We start from the raw sequence: 20708 nt of genomic DNA on the forward strand, positions 1-20708 counted from the left end.
CCATAGACTGCTTACAGGGTAAGAAAACCAATATGTCATTTTGTAATTTGGGTGAACAATCCCTTTAATGATACTATAGGCATTCTTGTTGTTTGTACCATAGAAACTAAATGTGCTTTGCTAAATAAGCTGATGTTCTATCACAATTAATGTAAAATACATTTGGAAGACATCTAGAGCAGTTAGCTGATGGTGCTCCAGATAGTGAAGTTTTGAAGGGTGAAAACAGTAAGTTCAGGAGAAAGTCTTGGTTTTAAAAAAGTGCTGTGAAATGCAATATCAGTCTCTTGAAAATGGCATTCAAGTGCTTATGTCCACTGTACACTTTGTAGATAGTCAAGTTATTATAGTACAAGGTGAAGTTATGTCATCTGACATCTAAATAATTGTTTGAGGTCATTTTCAAGTACCACTATTATAGCCTCTAACATACAGACATAAAAGGGAGTGTGACCACTCTTGGATAAACATTAAAGGGATAGCTCAGGATTTTTATGTATCTGCATCCAATATGAAGGAAATTAGAGATCATTTCAAGAGCCAATGCTAATAAAGCAAGTTAGCAATTGCCCTAACACTAGTTAGTAACTTCTTTCAAACTGCATGCAGATACATAAACATTTTAATCTCACTCTAGGTAAGTAGATAAAATCCCGAACTATCCCTTTAAGGCTTGCATAATCCTTTTTGACACAATAACCCACCGCCCGTAAATAGCAGATGCAGAGATAATTGTCTGTATATCTCAGAGATATGGATATCGCTCCCTGTCCAGCTGATGCATCCCTGTCTCACACTTCTTCAGTAGGCCTGATGAGATGGTCTTCACTGCTCTCATGGTCTCAGTACAGGTGGGGTTGATCAGGGCTTCAGGTAACAGGAAGCCAAAGTAGCCTGTGTCCCGCAGTTCAAAGGCAAAGGCATAAGGGATCCCGTTCCTATAGGCCCAGTCCATGGAGCTGCCTGAGCTGACATCTGTTGGCGTCAGATCAAATAAAACAGTTTGGATTCAAGGAGGGGATTTTACCACAGCTAAACATGTGTATGGGAGGAATTCTAATATTTGATCTTAATATTATGCGATCAAAGTTTTCGGAGTGTTTTCCAGTGTTCTGCTGAAGTAAGGTAATGCCAGGAAGTAGAGCGTGTGTATAACTCACACAGTGTGGTGGAGGCAGGTCCATATCTATACCTCACTCCATAGGCAGAGTACAGGGCAGTCACTGCATTGTGTGCAGCTGACTCCTGTAAGAGGGGTTAAACAATCATTACATTCCAATTATTTATTAAATTCCAATATGTGTTGCAACAACATTGATTGATTGTGGTCACAGATCTGTCTCTCACCACACAGTTGAAGTTAGGGATGGTGGCGTATTTATAGGAGTAGGGGTAGAGCAACATTTGGGCGTAGGCGTGGATGGAGATGTAGGCCTTGACACGCTTCTTGTGCTTCCGCAGGAACTTGGCAACCGCCTTGACCTCCGGCTCGGACTCGGGGAAGGGTCCGCAGTACGTGTCATCACAGGGTTGGGAGGATGCACCCTCCTCTGGCAGGGGGAACAACAACAGGGAAGGTACTGTTACTTAGTATGATCATACAGTATTAAGGGGTGTACATACAGAGAGGTTACACGAGTTTATACTGGAATTATACCCAAAACGTTTTTTTATAGGATATTAGTATTGGGTTAGGTTTGATTTTATTTTATGTGACAATTTAAAATACATAAACGTTTTACACCAGGCAACAGATACATATACCAAAAATTGCAGAGGATACAATACACAAAAATGTCGGAATGCAGTTGTTTCAGCTTCCTTATTTGAGTGCATTTGGTGTAAAGTAAGTTGCTCTGGGTGAGAGTGTCTGCCATCTGCTAGATGACCAAATTGACCAGGACATATTTTTATTCCACACAGCCTGTTGACATTTTATCAATTCAAAATGTTCTTGGGACCAACTGTCACACTGTTGCCTGCCAACAATTGTTTTATACATGATAACTCACAAAATGGCCTCTCTCTATTTCTCATAGCTTTGCAATATGCATGTATTCTATCCACAAATATACAAAACCCTCCAACTACAGTATGTCTCCTTGAATGATGTAAATGAGTAATCCAAAAATAAATGTGAGAAACTCAACTTGGTGTAACCTGCTGACAGACAAGACTGAGCATGATCTAAGAGATTTGCCCGTGAGCAACAAGCAGCACCTCAAAACACTGGGTCTAATTAACATTTGCATATGTAAATCCAACAGGGAATGAGCCATGTCTATGTATAGTTCAAACAGCGTGATAAACAATATCCTAAATTAATTAACGGATTCAAATTAGACAGTAAATTACCCCTGGTATCGTCCAACATTGAGAGTCCATGATTGGTTCCCAGAAAAAAACAAATGTTTCAGTAACCATTTGCCTATTGCCTATTCTCATAATTAGGGCCTCTTTTCATGCTATAGCTAGGGCCAAGAGTTTTTCCTGGTCAAGTTAAAGGTCAAGGCAGTGGATCTTTTATTGTATTCTAGCCTGCATTTACAGCAGCTGGATAATCCAATGTAGCAGGTTTGATTTAAGGGCCCAGAGTTTTCCTGGTTAGGTCCCGTGGTCAGGAAAAACTCAGGGCCTATAGCCATATCTGCTACATGTGAGAATATCTTTAACACCAGCCACTGTCTTGTACAGACCTTGGAGATAATTAGTATCACATGCTCTTTCTATATTACCCTGTTGCGCCCTTATATATTACCCCATATGACCCTTTCTCTCCTTCTCTTTTCTTGCTGTAAATATCTATCCTTTCTCGTTTCAGATTCCAATTACCACACATGAAACCAACCTCCCTCCCTGAGTGATGAATTACCAGCCCACCCCCCGAGGACCCCCACCCCCAGCTCAGCACCACCAAAATCATATCAAACGGGTGGTGTCATCACCACACAAACATTTAATCCACAGCTTACACTAATTAAGCAGGCAGAGCGCCAGGAGACACGTCTCCCAACAGTATGGGAAGGAAAAGCAGAGGACAGAGAGAGGAGAGACACACACACACAGCACTGTGTCTCAAATACTTTCATTATTGGGGCCTCCATACAGGATAGATTAAAAAAGAAACTCACCACACCACTTGACTTTCCAGTTCCTGTTGGCGTCAACACCTCTGCAGTGGTACTTGGCGTTTTTGGACCTGGTTTTTCTCCAGAAACGATCCTGGGGGCAAAAATAATTACCACTGGCAACCATAGTCTATCCAAATACGGTGCATACAGTGACACAAAGTAGCTATGAAGATATTAATAACATGTCTCCTTAAATACATATGTTGTGTCAAATGCTAGCTAGGGCAGAGAGAGAGAGAGGGGTATTTGTAGCTACCGTAGTCCAGCTGAAGTGATATCCGTCAACGTTGAAGACAGGCATGATGTAGAAGTTGAGCTGGTTCATCAGTCGTCTCATCACAGAGTCATACTGGTAGGAATGCAGAGCCTACAACAACAACAGGTTTATAATACCATGACAGGTAACATGATCACAATGAACCATAAGCTATATCACCTGTGTATTTCACCAGTCAGAATACTTTCCAGTTGGTGAATAATAATTCATAATTAATAGTACTAAGGTAGTGTGGAGTGGGAATGGAGAATGTAGGCAGTAAGTGGTCACCTGTAGCTCAGTTGGTAGAGCATAGTGGGTTCGATTCCTGGGACCACCCATAAGTAAAAAATAATAATGCACACATGACTGTAAGTCGGTTAGGATAAAAACGACCGCTAACTTCCTTCATACTGGACGCAGATACATAAAAATCCCAAACTATCCCAAGAGTGGTCACACTCCATTTTATGTCTATACAATAATTGTTATGAGGGGACCAGTGGGGTAATGGCAGAGGATTAGCCAATGATAAGACACACCTGTGACTGAACAGTGTCACTGTGGTTGAGGGCTACTACAGACAGACAGACGTTACCCCAGGAGTGTGTTAATTGATTCAGGCTCCAGTGGAGGATTGGAGAAAGCAGATTGTTGGTGAGGTAATACTGTACCTTCACGGTAATCAGGCTCAGGCCAAGGTTAATCTGATTTTGTAGACTTGTAGAGAGACAGAGCTCTGCCCCCAAGTGGCCAAAGTTAGATATTAACGCTGCTTACCTCCACAGCACATTGGTCTTCTCCAACATAAGAGTGTGTCCTTGTACAAACTCTCAATGTCTCTCAATACCCTCCTTGTACGCACTCATCTGGAGTGACATAACCCCCTGCTAGACATGATATGCTATGGTATAACAATGTTATAGTAGAGGTCTGGCATTTCAAGCTAGTTTGGGTTGATTCCATTTGACCTAATCATGTGTGACGCTTCACTCTCCCTGCTCTCTGTTGAAATGGTTGTAAGGGTTCCAAACAGAGACAGGATACACAGAGTACAGCCAGAAATGTGTATGTGTGTGCTGGGTGTGTGTTTGTTGGGGTGTGTGTGTGTTGGGATGTGTGTGTGCTGGGTGTGTGTTTGTTGGGGTGCGTGTGTTTGTTGGGGTGTGTGTGTGTGTGTGTGTGTGTGTGTGTGTGTGTGTGTGTGTGTGTGTGTGTGTGTGTGTGTGTGTGTGTGTGTGTGTGTGTGTGTGTGTGTGTGTGTGTGTGTGTGTGTGTGGTAGTTATGATAGTTCCACTAATTATCTGAACTGCAGAGGATATTGATGCTGGTGGTGATTGGATGCAACTGAACGTCCGGGGTGTGTTCAAGAGCCAAAGGTTACACAATGTTTCACATTGTTTTAATCTTGAACAGGCCCTCTGAAATGTCTACAACATTGTGCAACTACATTTGACAGATGTTCACTATGTTGACAAGAGAGTTTGACTGATGCATATAGTAGTGATTCAGCACCAGAGACAGACGGCACCAGAGACAGACGGCACCAGAGACAGACGGCACCAGAGACAGACAGCACCAGAGACCGACGGCACCAGAGACAGAGGGCACCAGAGACAGACGGCCCCAGAGACAGACGGCCCCAGAGACAGACAGTCCCAGAGACAGACGGCCCCAGAGACAGACGCCACCAGAGACAGACAGCCCCAGAGACAGACAGCCCCAGAGACAGACGGCACCAGAGACAGACGGCACCGGACACAGCACCAGAGACCGACGGCACCAGAGACAGACGGCCCCAGAGACAGACGGCACGAGACACAGCACCAGAGGTAGACGACACCAGAGGCAGACGACACTAGAGACAGACGGCCCCAGAGACAGACGGTTCCAGAGACAGACGGCACCAGAGACAGACGGCACCAGAGACAGACGGCACCAGAGACAGACGGCCCCAGAGACAGACGGCCCCAGAGGGAAACGGCACCAGAGACAGACAGCAGCCGAGACAGACAGCCCCAGAGTCAGACGGCACCAGAGGCAGACGGCACCAGAGACAGACAGCACCAGAGACAGACAGCCCCAGAGACAGACAGTTCCAGAGACAGACGGCCCCAGAGACAGACGGCCCCAGAGACAGACAGCCCCAGAGACAGACAGTTCCAGAGACAGACGGCACCAGAGACCGACGGCACCAGAGACAGACGGCCCCAGAGACAGACGGCCCCAGAGACAGACGGCGCCAGAGACAGACAGCACCAGAGACAGACGGCACGAGACACAGCACCAGAGGTAGACGACACCAGAGGTAGACGACACCAGAGGCAGACGGCACCAGAGACAGACGGCCCCAGAGACAGACGGCACCAGAGACAGACGGCCCCAGAGACAGACGGCACCAGAGACAGACGGCACCAGAGACAGACAGCACCAGAGACAGACGGCCCCAGACACAGCACCAGAGACAGACAGCACCAGAGACAGACGGCACCAGAGACAGACGGCACCAGAGACAAACGGCACCAGAGACAGACGGCACCAGAGACAGACGGCACCAGAGACAGACGGCACCAGAGACAAACGGCACCAGAGACAGACGGCACCAGAGACAGACGGCACCAGACACAGCACCAGAGACAGACAGCACCAGAGACAGACGGCACCAGAGACCGACGACACCAGAGACAGACGGCACCAGAGACAGACGGCACCAGAGACAGACGGCACCAGAGACAGACGGCACCAGAGACAGACGGCACCAGAGACAGACGGCACCAGAGACAGACGGCCCCAGAGGGAAACGGCACCAGAGACAGACAGCACCAGAGACCGACGGCACCAGAGACAGAGGGCACCAGAGACAGACGGCCCCAGAGACAGACGGCCCCAGAGACAGACAGTCCCAGAGACAGACGGCCCCAGAGACAGACGCCACCAGAGACAGACAGCCCCAGAGACAGACAGCCCCAGAGACAGACGGCACCAGAGACAGACGGCACCGGACACAGCACCAGAGACCAACGGCACCAGAGACAGACGGCCCCAGAGACAGACGGCACGAGACACAGCACCAGAGGTAGACGACACCAGAGGCAGACGACACTAGAGACAGACGGCCCCAGAGACAGACGGTTCCAGAGACAGACGGCACCAGAGACAGACGGCACCAGAGACAGACGGCACCAGAGACAGACGGCCCCAGAGACAGACGGCCCCAGAGGGAAACGGCACCAGAGACAGACAGCAGCCGAGACAGACAGCCCCAGAGTCAGACGGCACCAGAGGCAGACGGCACCAGAGACAGACAGCACCAGAGACAGACAGCCCCAGAGACAGACAGTTCCAGAGACAGACGGCCCCAGAGACAGACGGCCCCAGAGACAGACAGCCCCAGAGACAGACAGTTCCAGAGACAGACGGCACCAGAGACCGACGGCACCAGAGACAGACGGCCCCAGAGACAGACGGCCCCAGAGACAGACGGCGCCAGAGACAGACAGCACCAGAGACAGACGGCACGAGACACAGCACCAGAGGTAGACGACACCAGAGGTAGACGACACCAGAGGCAGACGGCACCAGAGACCGACGGCACCAGAGACAGACGGCCCCAGAGACAGACGGCACCAGAGACAGACGGCCCCAGAGACAGACGGCACCAGAGACAGACGGCACCAGAGACAGACGGCGCCAGAGACAGACGGCGCCAGAGACAGACGGCTCCAGAGACAGACGGCACCAGAGACAGACAGCCCCAGAGACAGACGGCACCAGAGACAGACGGCACCAGAGACAGACGGCCCCAGAGACAGACGGCCCCAGAGGGAGACGGCACCAGAGACAGACGGCACCAGAGACAGACAGCCCCAGAGACAGACGGCACCAGAGGCAGACGGCACCAGAGACAGACAGCACCAGACACGGCAGCAGAGACAGACAGCAGCCGAGACAGACAGCAGCAGAGACAGACGGCACCAGAGACAGACGGCCCCAGAGACAGACGGCCCCAGAGACAGACGGCCCCAGAGACAGACGGCCCCAGAGACAGACGGCACCAGAGACAGACAGGACCAGAGACAGACAGGACCAGAGACAGACAGCACCAGAGACAGCAGCAGAGACAGACAGCACCAGAGACAGACAGCAGGCAGCAGCTTCCCCAGCTATTATTTTGGATACGTTCAACAACCAAAGTGTTGTTTAGATAATTTGGATTGTGAAACTGCTCATTTATGGACTCATTTGACTACAGAGCAACACAGGTTTAAAAAGGTTAAAACACTGTGATTTACAATGTTGTCTACAGTAAGTAAGTAAGTAAGAGGTGCACAGCTCCCAGCCTCCAGGACCACAGTCCTGCTGGTCAGTCTCATATTAGAAAGCAAGGTAAAAACAGCAGAGCAGACACTGCTTCCCTTAAGGACTTGTCAAGGCAGACGAAAGGAACTTACCTCTTTGACAAACCACTGACAGAAGGCTGGTCCGATCCACTCTCTGGCGTGGACCCCACAGTCTATCCACACGGCCTTCTTATAGGACCGTGTTCTCTTTCCTAGCTAACAGGACAGGACAGGAGAGGACAACAGTCAGTTAACCAACATAGTGTGTGTGTGTGTGTGTGTGTGTGTGTGTGTGTGTGTGTGTGTGTGTGTGTGTGTGTGTGTGTGTGTGTGTGTGTGTGTGTGTGTGTGTGTGTGTGTGTGTGTGTGTGTGTGTGTGTGTGTGTGTGTGTGTGTGTGTGTGTGTGTGTCCTACCTGAAGTATATAGAGGGGCCTGCCTTCATATGACCTCCCTATAGAGAACATGTCCACCAGGTGAGGATGGGTCCTGTTCATCTCAAACATCCAACTCTGGATCTAAGTAGAGAAACTCAAAAAGCTAAAAGACTAATGATATGGTCATTTAGCCATTAGAATGAGGATAACAAGGCATCAGGATAGGCCAGCCTATCAGAAAACAAGGCACCAGGATAGGCCATCCTATAACAGTAGGCCTTGCACATTTCACGCCAGGCAGCATGGCAGTAAATCTTTGTTGTAGCTAATTCCATGGGGGAATCGACACACACACACACACACACACACACACACACACACACACACACACACACACACACACACACACACACACACACACACTGACACTGACACGGGCACGCACACACACACTTATCCTGGAGCTGATAGCACGTAGGTCCCCATTTTTGTAATATAACCATTCAATTCTTTCCATGTGTCTTCACACCCACTCAGTTACCCCTATGTTTTCCTTTAATCTAACACACTGAACTATACAGACCCTTAATCTAACACACTGAACGGAACTATACAGACCCTTAATCTAACACACTGAACCATACAAACCCTTAATCTAACACACTGAACTATACAGACCCTTAATCTAACACACTGAACGGAACTATACAGACCCTTAATCTAACACACTGAACTATACAGACCCTTAATCTAACACACTGAACTATACAGACCCTTAATCTAACACACTGAACGGAACTATACAGACCCTTAATCTAACACACTGAACGGAACTATACAGACCCTTAATCTAACACACTGAACCATACAGACCCTTAATCTAACACACTGAACTATACAGACCCTTAATCTAACACACTGAACGGAACTATACAGACCCTTAATCTAACACACTGAACGGAACTATACAGACCCTTAATCTAACACACTGAACTATACAGACCCTTAATCTAACACACTGAACTATACAGACCCTTAATCTAACACACTGAACTATACAGACCCTTAATCTAGCACACTGAACTATACAGACCCTTAATCTAGCACACTGAACTATACAGACCCTTAATCTAACACACTGAACTATACAGACCCTTAATCTAACACACTGAACCATACAGACCCTTAATCTAACACACTGAACCATACAGACCCTTAATCTAACACACTGAACCATACAGACCCTTAATCTAACACACTGAACCATACAGACCCTTAATCCAACACACTGAACCATACAGACCCTTAACAGCCCTGGACGGAGGTGGTGGAAAGTATTTCCCCCTCTCTAGAATGGTGTGTGGAGAACAGTGTGGCCATGCTACATACAGATGATGAATGTAAAGGGATGTTTTTGGCCCACTTCAAAAGGTTCAAGATGTATCACATTAGAGACTTAAGATATGAAATGTGCTTGAATCTGAAACCAACTGATACGGTCTGCCTTTTGTATAAATGTATGAGCTGTGTAAATCATAGATCATTGATGTGTTTGCGTGTGTGTGTGTGTGTGCGTGCGTGCGTGCGCGTGCGTGTGTGTGTGTGTGTATGTGTGTGTGAGGATGGGTTCAACGCTGTGTAATGATGGGTTGGTGAAGGCAGTTGGAAAGTCTCCCTGGTTCCCCCTATCTCACAGTGGAATGCATTCGGGCCGTGACAATGGGGATCATAGATTCAACATTCAGGAAGCTGGATGCAAATGCACACATCTCAAAGACTCCTGGTTTCTCTAGAGAAATAAACAGCAAAGAGCTGTGGGTTTGGGGTGAAAAGTGTGTGTGTGTGTGTGTATGTGTGTTTGTCTCCCACCTACCTCCTCCAGAGAGTGGTACACCTCATAGTCATATTGGGATTCAGACCTCCTCTTGCGGGAAGAGCGATGTCCCGTCTGCTTTTCAATTTCCCTCTGAAGGTTAGATATGAACACCCTGTGGCGAGAGGAGCGTAAGTGTGTTTTAGAGTCATGTTTTTATTGAAAATACATTTTAGTCTTGATGATCTTCCTCTTATCATAACTTTGTTTATTCAAGTAAGAAAACTAAGCAGAGAGACCAGTGACTTTGTCCTTCTGTGGAGAGACAGCGCGTCCTTGCGTGGAGAGACAGTGCGTCCTAGCGTGGAGAGACAGCGCGTCCTAGCGTGGAGAGACAGCGCGTCCTAGCGTGGAGAGACAGCGCGTCCTAGCGTGGAGAGACAGCGCGTCCTAGCGTGGAGAGACAGCGCGTCCTAGCGTGGAGAGACAGCGCGTCCTAGCGTGGAGAGACAGCGCGTCCTAGCGTGGAGAGACAGCGCGTCCTAGCGTGGAGAGACAGCGCGTCCTTGCGTGGAGAGACAGCGCGTCCTAGCGTGGAGAGACAGCGCGTCCTTGCGTGGAGAGACAGCGCGTCCTTGCGTGGAGAGACAGCGCGTCCTAGCGTGGAGAGACAGCGCGTCCTAGCGTGGAGAGACAGCGCGTCCTAGCGTGGAGAGACAGCGCGTCCTTGCGTGGAGAGACAGCGTTTCCTAGCGTGGAACAGCGTGTCCTAGCGTGGAGAGACAGCGTGTCCTAGTGTGGAGAGACAGCGTGTCCTAGCATGGAGAGACAGCGTGTCCTAGCTTGGACAGACAGCGTGTCCTAGCGTGGAGAGACAGCGTGTCCTAGCGTGGAGAGACAGCGTGTCCTAGCGTGGAGAGACAGCGTGTCCTAGCGTGGAGAGACAGCGTGTCCTAACGTGGAGAGACAGCGTGTCCTAGCGTGGAGAGACAGCGTGTCCTAGCGTGGAGAGACAGCGTGTCCTAGCGTGGAGAGACAGCGTGTCCTAACGTGGAGAGACAGCGTGTCCTAGCGTGGAGAGACAGCGTGTCCTAGCGTGGAGAGACAGCGTGGAGAGACACTTATTCGGTAAAAACTATTCTCATAACATCAGGAAAGGCTACATCTGTCATTGACATTCTTTGACATCCCACAAATGAGATGAGAGTAGTTTTGTCATAGTCTAGCTCAGCTAACATTGACCACAGGATGACAAAACAGAAAAATGTGGACAGAAATCAAAGTGTTTGAATGCATGACATTTTATGAATAACTACACGCATTTCCCAGCTAAGATGTGGGATTTTAGTCCCCTCTCATGTGAACCCATCACCCATAGCTTTTTTCATCTAATACAAATTATCCCCCAAACGCTCTCAGACTGTAAATACTGAAACCCATCACCCCACCAGCCTCAGATCTCTATGGCTCCCTGGCCCATACTGAGGAAATATACATCTATGAATAGTCAAAGGAAGGAGAGATGAGAGAGCAAGAGAGCGTGCGAGAGAGAGAGCGAGAGAGAGAGCAAGAGAGAGAGCAAGAGGAGAGCGAGAGAGAAAGAGAGAGCGAGAGCAAGAGAGAACGAGAGAGAGCGAGCAAGAAAGAAAGAGGGAGAGCGAGCAAGAAAGAGAGATAGCGAGCAAGAGAGCGAGCATGAGAGAGCAAGAGAGTGAGCGAGCGAGAGAGCGAGAGAAAGAGGAGAGAGCAAGAGAAAGAGGAGAGAGCAAGAGAAGGAGCAAGAGGAGAGCGAGAGAGAAAGAGTGAGAGAGAGAAAGAGAGAAGAGAGAAAGAGAGAGCGAGAGAGAGAGAGAGAGCGCAAGAGAGAGAGAGAGCAAGAGAGAGAGAGAGAGCAAAAGAGAGAGAGAGCAAGAGAGAGAAAGAGAGGAGAGAGCCAGAGAGAGAGCCAGAGAGAGAGCCAGAAAGCGAGAGAGCCAGAGAGAGAGCCAGAGAGCGAGAGAGCCAGAGAGAGAGGCAGAGAGTGAGAGAGCCAGAGAGAGAGCCAGAGAGAGAGCCAGAGAGAGAGCCAGAAAGAGAGCCAGAGAGAGAGAGAGCCAGAGAGCGAGAGCCAGAGAGAGAGCCAGAGAGAGAGCCAGAGAGCGAGAGCCAGAGAGAGAGCCAGAGAGCGAGAGAGCCAGAGAGAGTGCCAGAGAGCGAGAGAGCCAGAGAGAGAGCCAGAGAGCGAGAGCCAGAGAGAGAGCCAGAGAGAGAGCCAGAGAGAGAGCCAGAGAGAGAGAGAGCCAGAGAGAGAGCGAGCCAGAGAGAGAGCGAGCCAGAGAGAGAGCCAGAGAGCGAGAGCCAGAGAGAGAGCCAGAGAGCGAGAGAGCCAGAGAGAGAGCGAGCCAGAGAGAGAGAGAGCCAGAGAGAGAGCCAGAGAGAGAACCAGAGAGAGAGCCAGAGAGCGAGAGAGCCAGAGAGAGAGCCAGAGAGCGAGAGAGCAGAGAGAGAGCGAGCCAGAGAGAGAGCCAGAGAGAGAACCAGAGAGAGAGAGCCAGAGAGAGCGAGAGCCAGAGAGAGAGAGGAGTAAAGTCTTCCCTGAGGATAGGGATGACAATGGGAGTATTTCTGGCTGTGGCTTCTTTGATAAACTCCATCATTGTGATGATTGATGGGGAGAAAAGATGAAAGGGCTGCTTTTGAAAGCGAATAGGGTTGTAGTCCATGTTTTGTGTGTGTGTTTTGTGTGTGTGCATGTGTGCATGTGTGCTTTGAAAAGGCACCTCGCGACACCCTTTTTGGGGAACAGATGTTCCTCTTCCTGTGGGAGTGGATGGGTTAACGACAGGGGGAGTGGTGAGGCGGAGGGGCACCGGGCTAGGAATGGCTCAGATGTTATTATGGTCATTGTCTTTACTGTTCAGGGTGAAATATGGAGTAGTCTCTAAGCCCTTACTTAAAATCTATGTGTTCTTTCTGGAGGCGTGTCCGTAGCCCTCGTGTGTCGTTCCGTCTCACGTGCACGTCCACAGTGGCATTGTGTCGGATCAGAGAGGCACTGTTGGGCTGCCATAGGTCGACCTGAGAGGGAGAGAGAGAGAGACAGAGAGACAGAGACCGAGACACAGAGAGAGAGTTAGTTAGTAATAGGGATCCACGGACACACACAGATTGTCCGTAAGACACGGTGAGACACTCCTGCACCACCCAAACAACCTTGCTCCCCTTCCTGAACCCACAGTTCCTACTGCTAACAAACCCAGGGCTTCTGGGAAGATAGACAATAGCAAAGCTTTAACATTCAAGGCTGTTCTCCACAGCACACTATGACCTGGAGTCTAGATCAATGCTATGGGTTACGGATTGACGAGCAGGTCAAGGGAATGCTGATGACGAGACACACACACACACACACACACACACACACACACACACACACACACACACACACACACACACACACACACACACACACACACACACACACACACACACACACACACACACACACACACACACACACACACAATTAATAGCCCAGTCAAGCCATCCCTCTGCCTTCTACATCCCACACCCTGCTGTTTGACCCCTGGTTAGCAGCCAGCAAAGCCTCTCCTTTCAGTTGCTGCCAGGAGATAGCACCGCTAGCTGGAGCTGGTATAACCTACACATTAGCCAGCTATTAGCAGCCAAATAAACACAGATATGTCGACCCTGGACCAGCCATTGATGCTCTCCAAAACCAAGGTTTTACATAAAGATAATAACCAACCACGCTCTAAAATAAACCTTTTTGGGAGCATGAATCAGCGATTCAGTGATTTACTTTGACGGGAACTGAGCGTCTCATAGCTCCAGCTGGCTCTGGTTTCAGCACGGGAGTAGAATCATACAGACTGGCACAAATGCCTATTAAGAGATCATTAATTTAATAGTTAACAGAAAGCAATGCACCCGCTTTGAAATAAACTACAAGCTACAAGGGGTAAAAAAAAACGTTCCACAAGAGAATGGTATGGGGTCCCTCGGCTTTTCTCTGCTACTCCAAGCCAACATAAATGGATACGGTTGCAATTTATATGCTGCATTTCCAAATGACCAAGAGCACTATTGTTACTGTAAATGTTTCCACATCTCCATCTCTTTGTCGGTCTCACAAATCAAACAGCACATGCCCAAGCATCACTTGTGTATCACTATCAGATAACATGGTTCACTCTACGAAGCCCTCCTATGATCCAAGTTACAGTTTTCAATAATTGTTTACAGTAAAGGCTCTTATAGATGCATTCCTTAGCTTTATTAGGAAATATAATCCCAGTGGATTAGATCCTTTATCACTTGATTGTTTACATGATTTTATTTGCGGTTATAGGATACCTTTAAATTGAGGTCGTTTTGTTATGGTTTATGGCAATCCTGTAAAGGAAGGTAGTGGGCCTACTGTAGGCGTCAGTTCAGTTCTGAGACATACTGTAGATGTTTGGCTCCTACAAAAGGCAGCTAAAATGAAGTTCAATTGGAGTGTTTATGATTCAGGAGAAGCTAGACCAATCTATCATTTGACACTAGACAGATCTATCATAAGAGGTAGCACTTGATGGTCTCAGTATCAACAATTCAAAGCATGGAAAGGAACATCTTTACTTATATCAGAATTTCTAGCACAACATATTCAGTATTTTTGTGGACAGGCATCCATTTATAAGAATCAACAATTAAATATTGTGACACTTAAGGGCCTCCTCTCTCTGTTTGGCTTCAGTCTCTCTGTGAAGGTGAGGAGTGTGACTTTGGCACAGAGGACGTTGCGGCGCAACGCGGATAAACTAAGAAAAACAGCAGCTGTCCAAACAGTAGCCGCCATCTCCAGGGTCTTCAGGCCCACTGTCCCTCCTTAGACACAGACTCAGGCCAGACCAAGACCAACAAGGTGGGTCCACCAAACAATATCTGGTTATTTAGCCATCAGAACAAAAAAATCATGGCTTTTATTGGTCAGTTGACCTGGCCACCTATCTGTCCCTTGTTTCTTTGAGCTAGTATTTCTGGTTGTCAGGACAGTTCAGCCCAAACCTGAACCCTAACACAGATGTAGGATCTTAATTTGAGCCAGTTTGCTATACTTCTAATCCTGTAGCAATAGGAAATGTCAATTATTATGTTGATTATAATTAATGGACATTATTGTAGGGGTTGATACATTCAAAATATTTTTTTTACCTCAAATACACTAAACGTTTAAAATGTCCTGCATGACATTTCTCCTGAAAAAGGGTGATCAAATTAAGATCCTACATCTGTAGCTATCTGAACCTGGCTAAGGATAACAGCCCAAACAGTTCCCAACACACCCCAAACATATCTAAAACACTGCCAAATAGGCCCTAGCAGTGAAATACGACCCAACACAGTCCATAACAGCCAAAGCCAAACCAACTAAAGACAGCCCACCACTGACAAACACTGCTCAACATATCCCACCACTGACAAACACTGCTCAACAAATCCCACCACTGACAAACACTGCTCAACATATCCCACCACTGACAAACACTGCTCAACATATCCCACCACTGACAAACACTGCTCAACAAATCCCACCACTGACAAACACTGCTCAACAAATCCCACCACTGACAAACACTGCTCAACATATCCCACCACTGACAAACACCGCTCAACATATCCCACCACTGACAAACACCGCTCAACATATCCCACCACTGACAAACACCGCTCAACATATCCCACCACTGACAAACACCGCTCAACATATCCCACCACTGACAAACACTGCTCAACAAATCCCACCACTGACAAACACTGCTCAACAAATCCCACCACTGACAAACACTGCTCAACATATCCCACCACTGACAAACACCGCTCAACATATCCCACCACTGACAAACAATGCTCAACATATCCCACCACTGACAAACACCGCTCAACATATCCCACCACTGACAAACACCGCTCAACATATCCCACCACTGACAAACACCGCTCAACATATCCCACCACTGACAAACACTGCTCAACATATCCCACCACTGACAAACACTGCTCAACAAATCCCACCACTGACAAACACTGCTCAACATATCCCACCACTGACAAACACCGCTCAACATATCCCACCACTGACAAACACCGCTCAACATATCCCACCACTGACAAACACCGCTCAACATATCCCACCACTGACAAACACCGCTCAACAAATCCCACCACTGACAAACACCGCTCAACATATCCCACCACTGACAAACACCGCTCAACATATCCCACCACTGACAAACACCGCTCAACATATCCCACCACTGACAAACACCGCTCAACATATCCCACCACTGACAAACACCGCTCAACATATCCCACCACTGACAAACACCGCTCAACATATCCCACCACTGACAAACACCGCTCAACATATCCCACCACTGACAGACACCGCTCAACATATCCCACCACTGACAAACACCGCTCAACATATCCCACCACTGACAAACACTGCTCAACATATCCCACCACTGACAAACACTGCTCAACATATCCCACCACTGACAAACACTGCTCAACATAACCCACCACTGACAAACACCGCTCAACATATCCCACCACTGACAAACACCGCTCAACATATCCCACCACTGACAAACACCGCTCAACATATCCCACCACTGACAAACACAGCTCAACATATCCCACCACTGACAAACACCGCTCAACATATCCCACCACTGCTCAAAACATTCTAAAGTGGGACGGCTGCATCCACGGGCAAACGTGAATTTATCAATTCGACTCAGTTTTCATATATTAACCTTGACCACCCAGGCAGGTTCCAGGCCTATTTTCATACTTCACTAATAACATCAGTCCCACTGCTGGGAGTTTATCTTCAAGGGAAAAAAAGAGTAGGAAGGTCGCCGGTGATCCTGGCATTGCTGTGTAATTGTTCCCAAATGGTATTGGGAATGTCACAGGCCACAGCAGACGCTTTCTCGCCTTCTCCGAGGAGCCTGAAGGTTTTTCCAACTGCAACGGTCAATGAACCAGATGTCTTTCTGACTGCACCGTGAACTGCCTCATTTACCTCTCTGTAAAATTAGCCAGAAGAAGAATGTACACTAACTACAGTATGATAACTATGGTTCTCTGTTGATGGTTTTATCATGGCCTATTTTACCGTTCTACTAAGCTATATGGAATTGTTTTAAGAAGGTCATACCAAGGATAATTTAGCTATTTGATTTTGCATTTTAAGATCTCTTGATGTATCAAAAAAATATATATATTTTTTTAATGAACAAATATTTTTGTCCTTACTGCCATTAGCCCATACAAAACGCATTGAATAACAGATTCACTACATGGAACAACAGATCGTCCCCAAAAAATATAAAAAGGAAGTTTGTTCTGAAGTGTCCCTCCTATTATTGAGTGTGACGCTACAAGCTTGGCACACCTTTATTTGGGGAGTTTCTCCCATTCTTCTTTGCAGATCCTCTCAAGCTCTGTCAGGTTGGATGGGGAGGGTTGCTGCACAGCTATTTTCAGGTCTCTCCCGAGATGCTCAATCGGATTCTAGTACGGGCTCTGACTGGGCCACTCAAGAACATTCAGTGACTTATTCCCGAAGCCACTCCTGTGTTGTCTTGGCTGTGTGCTTAGGGTTGTTGTCCTGTTGGAAGGTAAACCTTCACCCCAGTCTGAGGTCCTGAACGCTCTGGAGCAGGTTTTCATCAATGATCTCTCTGTACTTTGCTCCGTTCATCTTTCCCTCGATCCTGAATAGTCTCCCAGTCCCTGCTGCTGAAAAACATCCCCACAGCATGATGCTGCCACCACCATGCTTCACCATAGGGACGAAGCCAGGTTTCCTCCAGACGTGACGCTTGGCATTCAGGCCAAAGAGTTCAATCTTGTTTTCATCAGACCAGAGAATCTTGTTTCTCATGGTCTGAGAGTCTTTAGGTGCCTTTTGGCAAACTCCAAGCAGGCTGTCATGTGCCTTTTACTGAGGAGTGGCTTCCGTCTGGCCATTCTACCATAAAGGCCTGGTTGGTGGAGTGCTGCAGAAATGGTTGTCCTTCTGGAAGGTTCTCCCATCTCCACAGAGGAACCTTAGAGCTCTGTCAGAGTGACCATCTGGTTCTTGGTCACCTCCCTGACCAAGGCCCTTCTCCCCAGATTGCTGAGGCTGATCGGACGGCCAGCTCTAGGAAGAGTCTTGGTGGTTCTCAACTTCTTCCATATAAGAATGATGGAGGCCACTGTGTTCTTGGGGACCATCAATGCTGCAGAAATGTTTTGGTACCCTTTTCCAGATCTGTGCCTCGACACAATCCTGTTCCGGAGCTCTACGGACAATTCCTTTGACCTCATGGCTTGGTGTTTGCTCTGACATGCACTGTCAACTGTGGGACCTTATATAGACAGGTGTGTGCCTTTCCAAATCATGTCCAATCAATTAAATTTACCACAGGTGGACTCTAATCAAGTTTTAGAAACATCTCAACGATGATCAATGGAAACAGGATGCACCTGAGCTCAATTTTGAGTCTCATAGCAAAAGGTCTGAATACTTAAGTAAATAAGGTATAAAAAAAAAAATGCAACTACAAAAAAAAAGTTTTCGCTTTGACATTATGGGCTATTGTGTGTAGATTGCTGAGGATTTAAAACATGTTTTTAATCCATTTCAGAATAAGGCTGTAACGTAACAAAATGTGGAAAAAGTCAAGGGGTCTGAATACTTTCTGAAGGCACTGCATATTTCCATACATTTTTCCAACTGGTACGGGGGGGGGGGGCATTCAGACGAGTCTTGTGAGGCCTGGTGGGTGTCCAAGAGCAAAACAACTGACATGTACATGAGAGTCTTACCTTTGCACAGATGGGTCATATCAGGGTGTAGCCCAAACGGTTTGGACGCTACAGACAGAAGTACCAACTTCAGACGAGTCTCCTGACACTTGACGAGTCTCCTGACACCATCGTGTTCATCTTTCCATAGAGGGGTCATAGTAGTATGTAGACCAAACCATTCGGACGCTACAGACAATTTTCTGAGAAGACTGATTTTCAGGATGTCTCATGGTCTGATAAACACCGCTTTAGCTCTGTCACCTTTCACCGCAGATGCGGAAGTGCGACATAGGCGGATGCGGTGGATAGAGACACATCCAATGCAAAAATCCAAATCTCTAGCTTAAACTGACAGGTTTTTATAATTATTTTTTATGCTGCTAATTAGGTTCCCTCATGGCGAGGACATCGACCTTAGGGGGTTTTAAACAACCACTCTGTCATAATCATCAGGGATGATGATTAATTGTGTGTGTGTGTGTGTGTGTGTGTGTGTGTGTGTGTGTGTGTGTGTGTGTGTGTGTGTGTGTGTGTGTGTGTGTGTGTGTGTGTGTGTGTGTGTGTGTGTGTGTGTGTGAGAGAGAGAGAGAGAGAGACTATTGAAGACAAGACATCATTACCTTGATGTTTCCCAGGAGTTTCTTCAGCACCTGAACCTCCTCTTTGTTGCTGGGAGTTATCCTGAAGACTTGATCCCTGAAGAAGCAGAGGGAAGCAGTTAAGTTATCCTGAAGACTTGATCCCTGAAGAAGCAGAGGGAAGCAGTTAAGTTATCCTGAAGACTTGATCCCTGAAGAAGCAGAGGGAAGCAGTTAAGTTATCCTGAAGACTTGATCCCTGAAGAAGCAGAGGGAAGCAGTTAAGTTATCCTGAAGACTTGATCCCTGAAGAAGCAGAGGGAAGCAGTTAAGTTATCCTGAAGACTTGATCCCTGAAGAAGCAGAGGGAAGCAGTTAAGTTATCCTGAAGACTTGATCCCTGAAGAAGCAGAGGGAAGCAGTTAAGTTATCCTGAAGACTTGATCCCTGAAGAAGCAGAGGGAAGCAGTTAAGTTATCCTGAAGACTTGATCCCTGAAGAAGCAGAGGGAAGCAGTTAAGTTATCCTGAAGACTTGATCCCTGAAGAAGCAGAGGGAAGCAGTTAAGTTATCCTGAAGACTTGATCCCTGAAGAAGCAGAGGGAAACAGTTAAGTTATCCTGAAGACTTGATCCCTGAAGAAGCAGAGGGAAGCAGTTAAGTTATCCTGAAGACTTGATCACTAAAGAAGCAGAGGGAAGCAGTTAAGTTATCCTGAAGACTTGATCACTGAAGAAGCAGAGGGAAGCAGTTAAGTTATCCTGAAGACTTGATCACTGAAGAAGCAGAGGGAAGCAGTTAAGTTATCCTGAAGACTTGATCACTGAAGAAGCAGAGGGAAGCAGTTAAGTTAAGTAACATGTTCTATATGCTGCTTCTACTATACAGTCAAGGGAGTTACTATACTGAAAACAAATATAAACGCAACATGTAAAGTGTTGGTCCCATGTTTCATGAGCTGAAATAAAATATCCCAGAAATGTTCCATACTCACAAAAAGCTTGTTTCTCTAAAATGTTGTGCACAAACGTATTTACATCCCTGTTAGTAAGCATTTCTCCTTTGCCAAGATAATCCATCCACCTGACAGGTGTGGCATATCAAGAAGCTGATTAAACAGCATGATCATTACACAGGTGCACCTTGTGCTGGGGACAATAAAAGGCCACTCTAAAATGTGCAGTTTGTCACACAACACAATGCCACAGATGCTCAGCTCTTTTGCCGCCAGTTGTTCTTGTGTATCATACAATGCGTCCATATGGCAGAGGAAGAGACATTTATAACTAGAGTGCAGAGGCCTGCCGCCGTCCTGCCATAGATGGAGCCCCATCTGTGCAAAAGCCCACGTCGATTCCAT

The 20708-nt window shown here is 47.4% G+C and overlaps 1 protein-coding gene across 1 annotated transcript in view; it reads right to left on the bottom strand.

The window, feature by feature from the left end:
• Positions 1–745: 745 nt before the first annotated feature.
• The window catches only part of LOC120027716 (carboxypeptidase A6-like), a 35413-nt gene continuing 15450 nt past the window's right edge, over positions 746–20708 (bottom strand). The window contains exons 2-11 of the mRNA XM_038972705.1: positions 19391–19466; positions 12850–12974; positions 9978–10092; positions 8144–8245; positions 7840–7944; positions 3388–3498; positions 3132–3222; positions 1348–1550; positions 1161–1245; positions 746–975 (exon numbers count right to left, since the gene is read on the bottom strand). Coding sequence (XP_038828633.1) covers positions 746–975; positions 1161–1245; positions 1348–1550; positions 3132–3222; positions 3388–3498; positions 7840–7944; positions 8144–8245; positions 9978–10092; positions 12850–12974; positions 19391–19466 — 1243 coding nt within the window. The remainder of the gene's footprint in view (positions 976–1160; positions 1246–1347; positions 1551–3131; positions 3223–3387; positions 3499–7839; positions 7945–8143; positions 8246–9977; positions 10093–12849; positions 12975–19390; positions 19467–20708) is intronic.

This window comes from Salvelinus namaycush, chromosome 33, assembly GCF_016432855.1.
Source record: "Salvelinus namaycush isolate Seneca chromosome 33, SaNama_1.0, whole genome shotgun sequence".
Classification (NCBI taxonomy): Eukaryota; Metazoa; Chordata; class Actinopteri; order Salmoniformes; family Salmonidae; genus Salvelinus; species Salvelinus namaycush.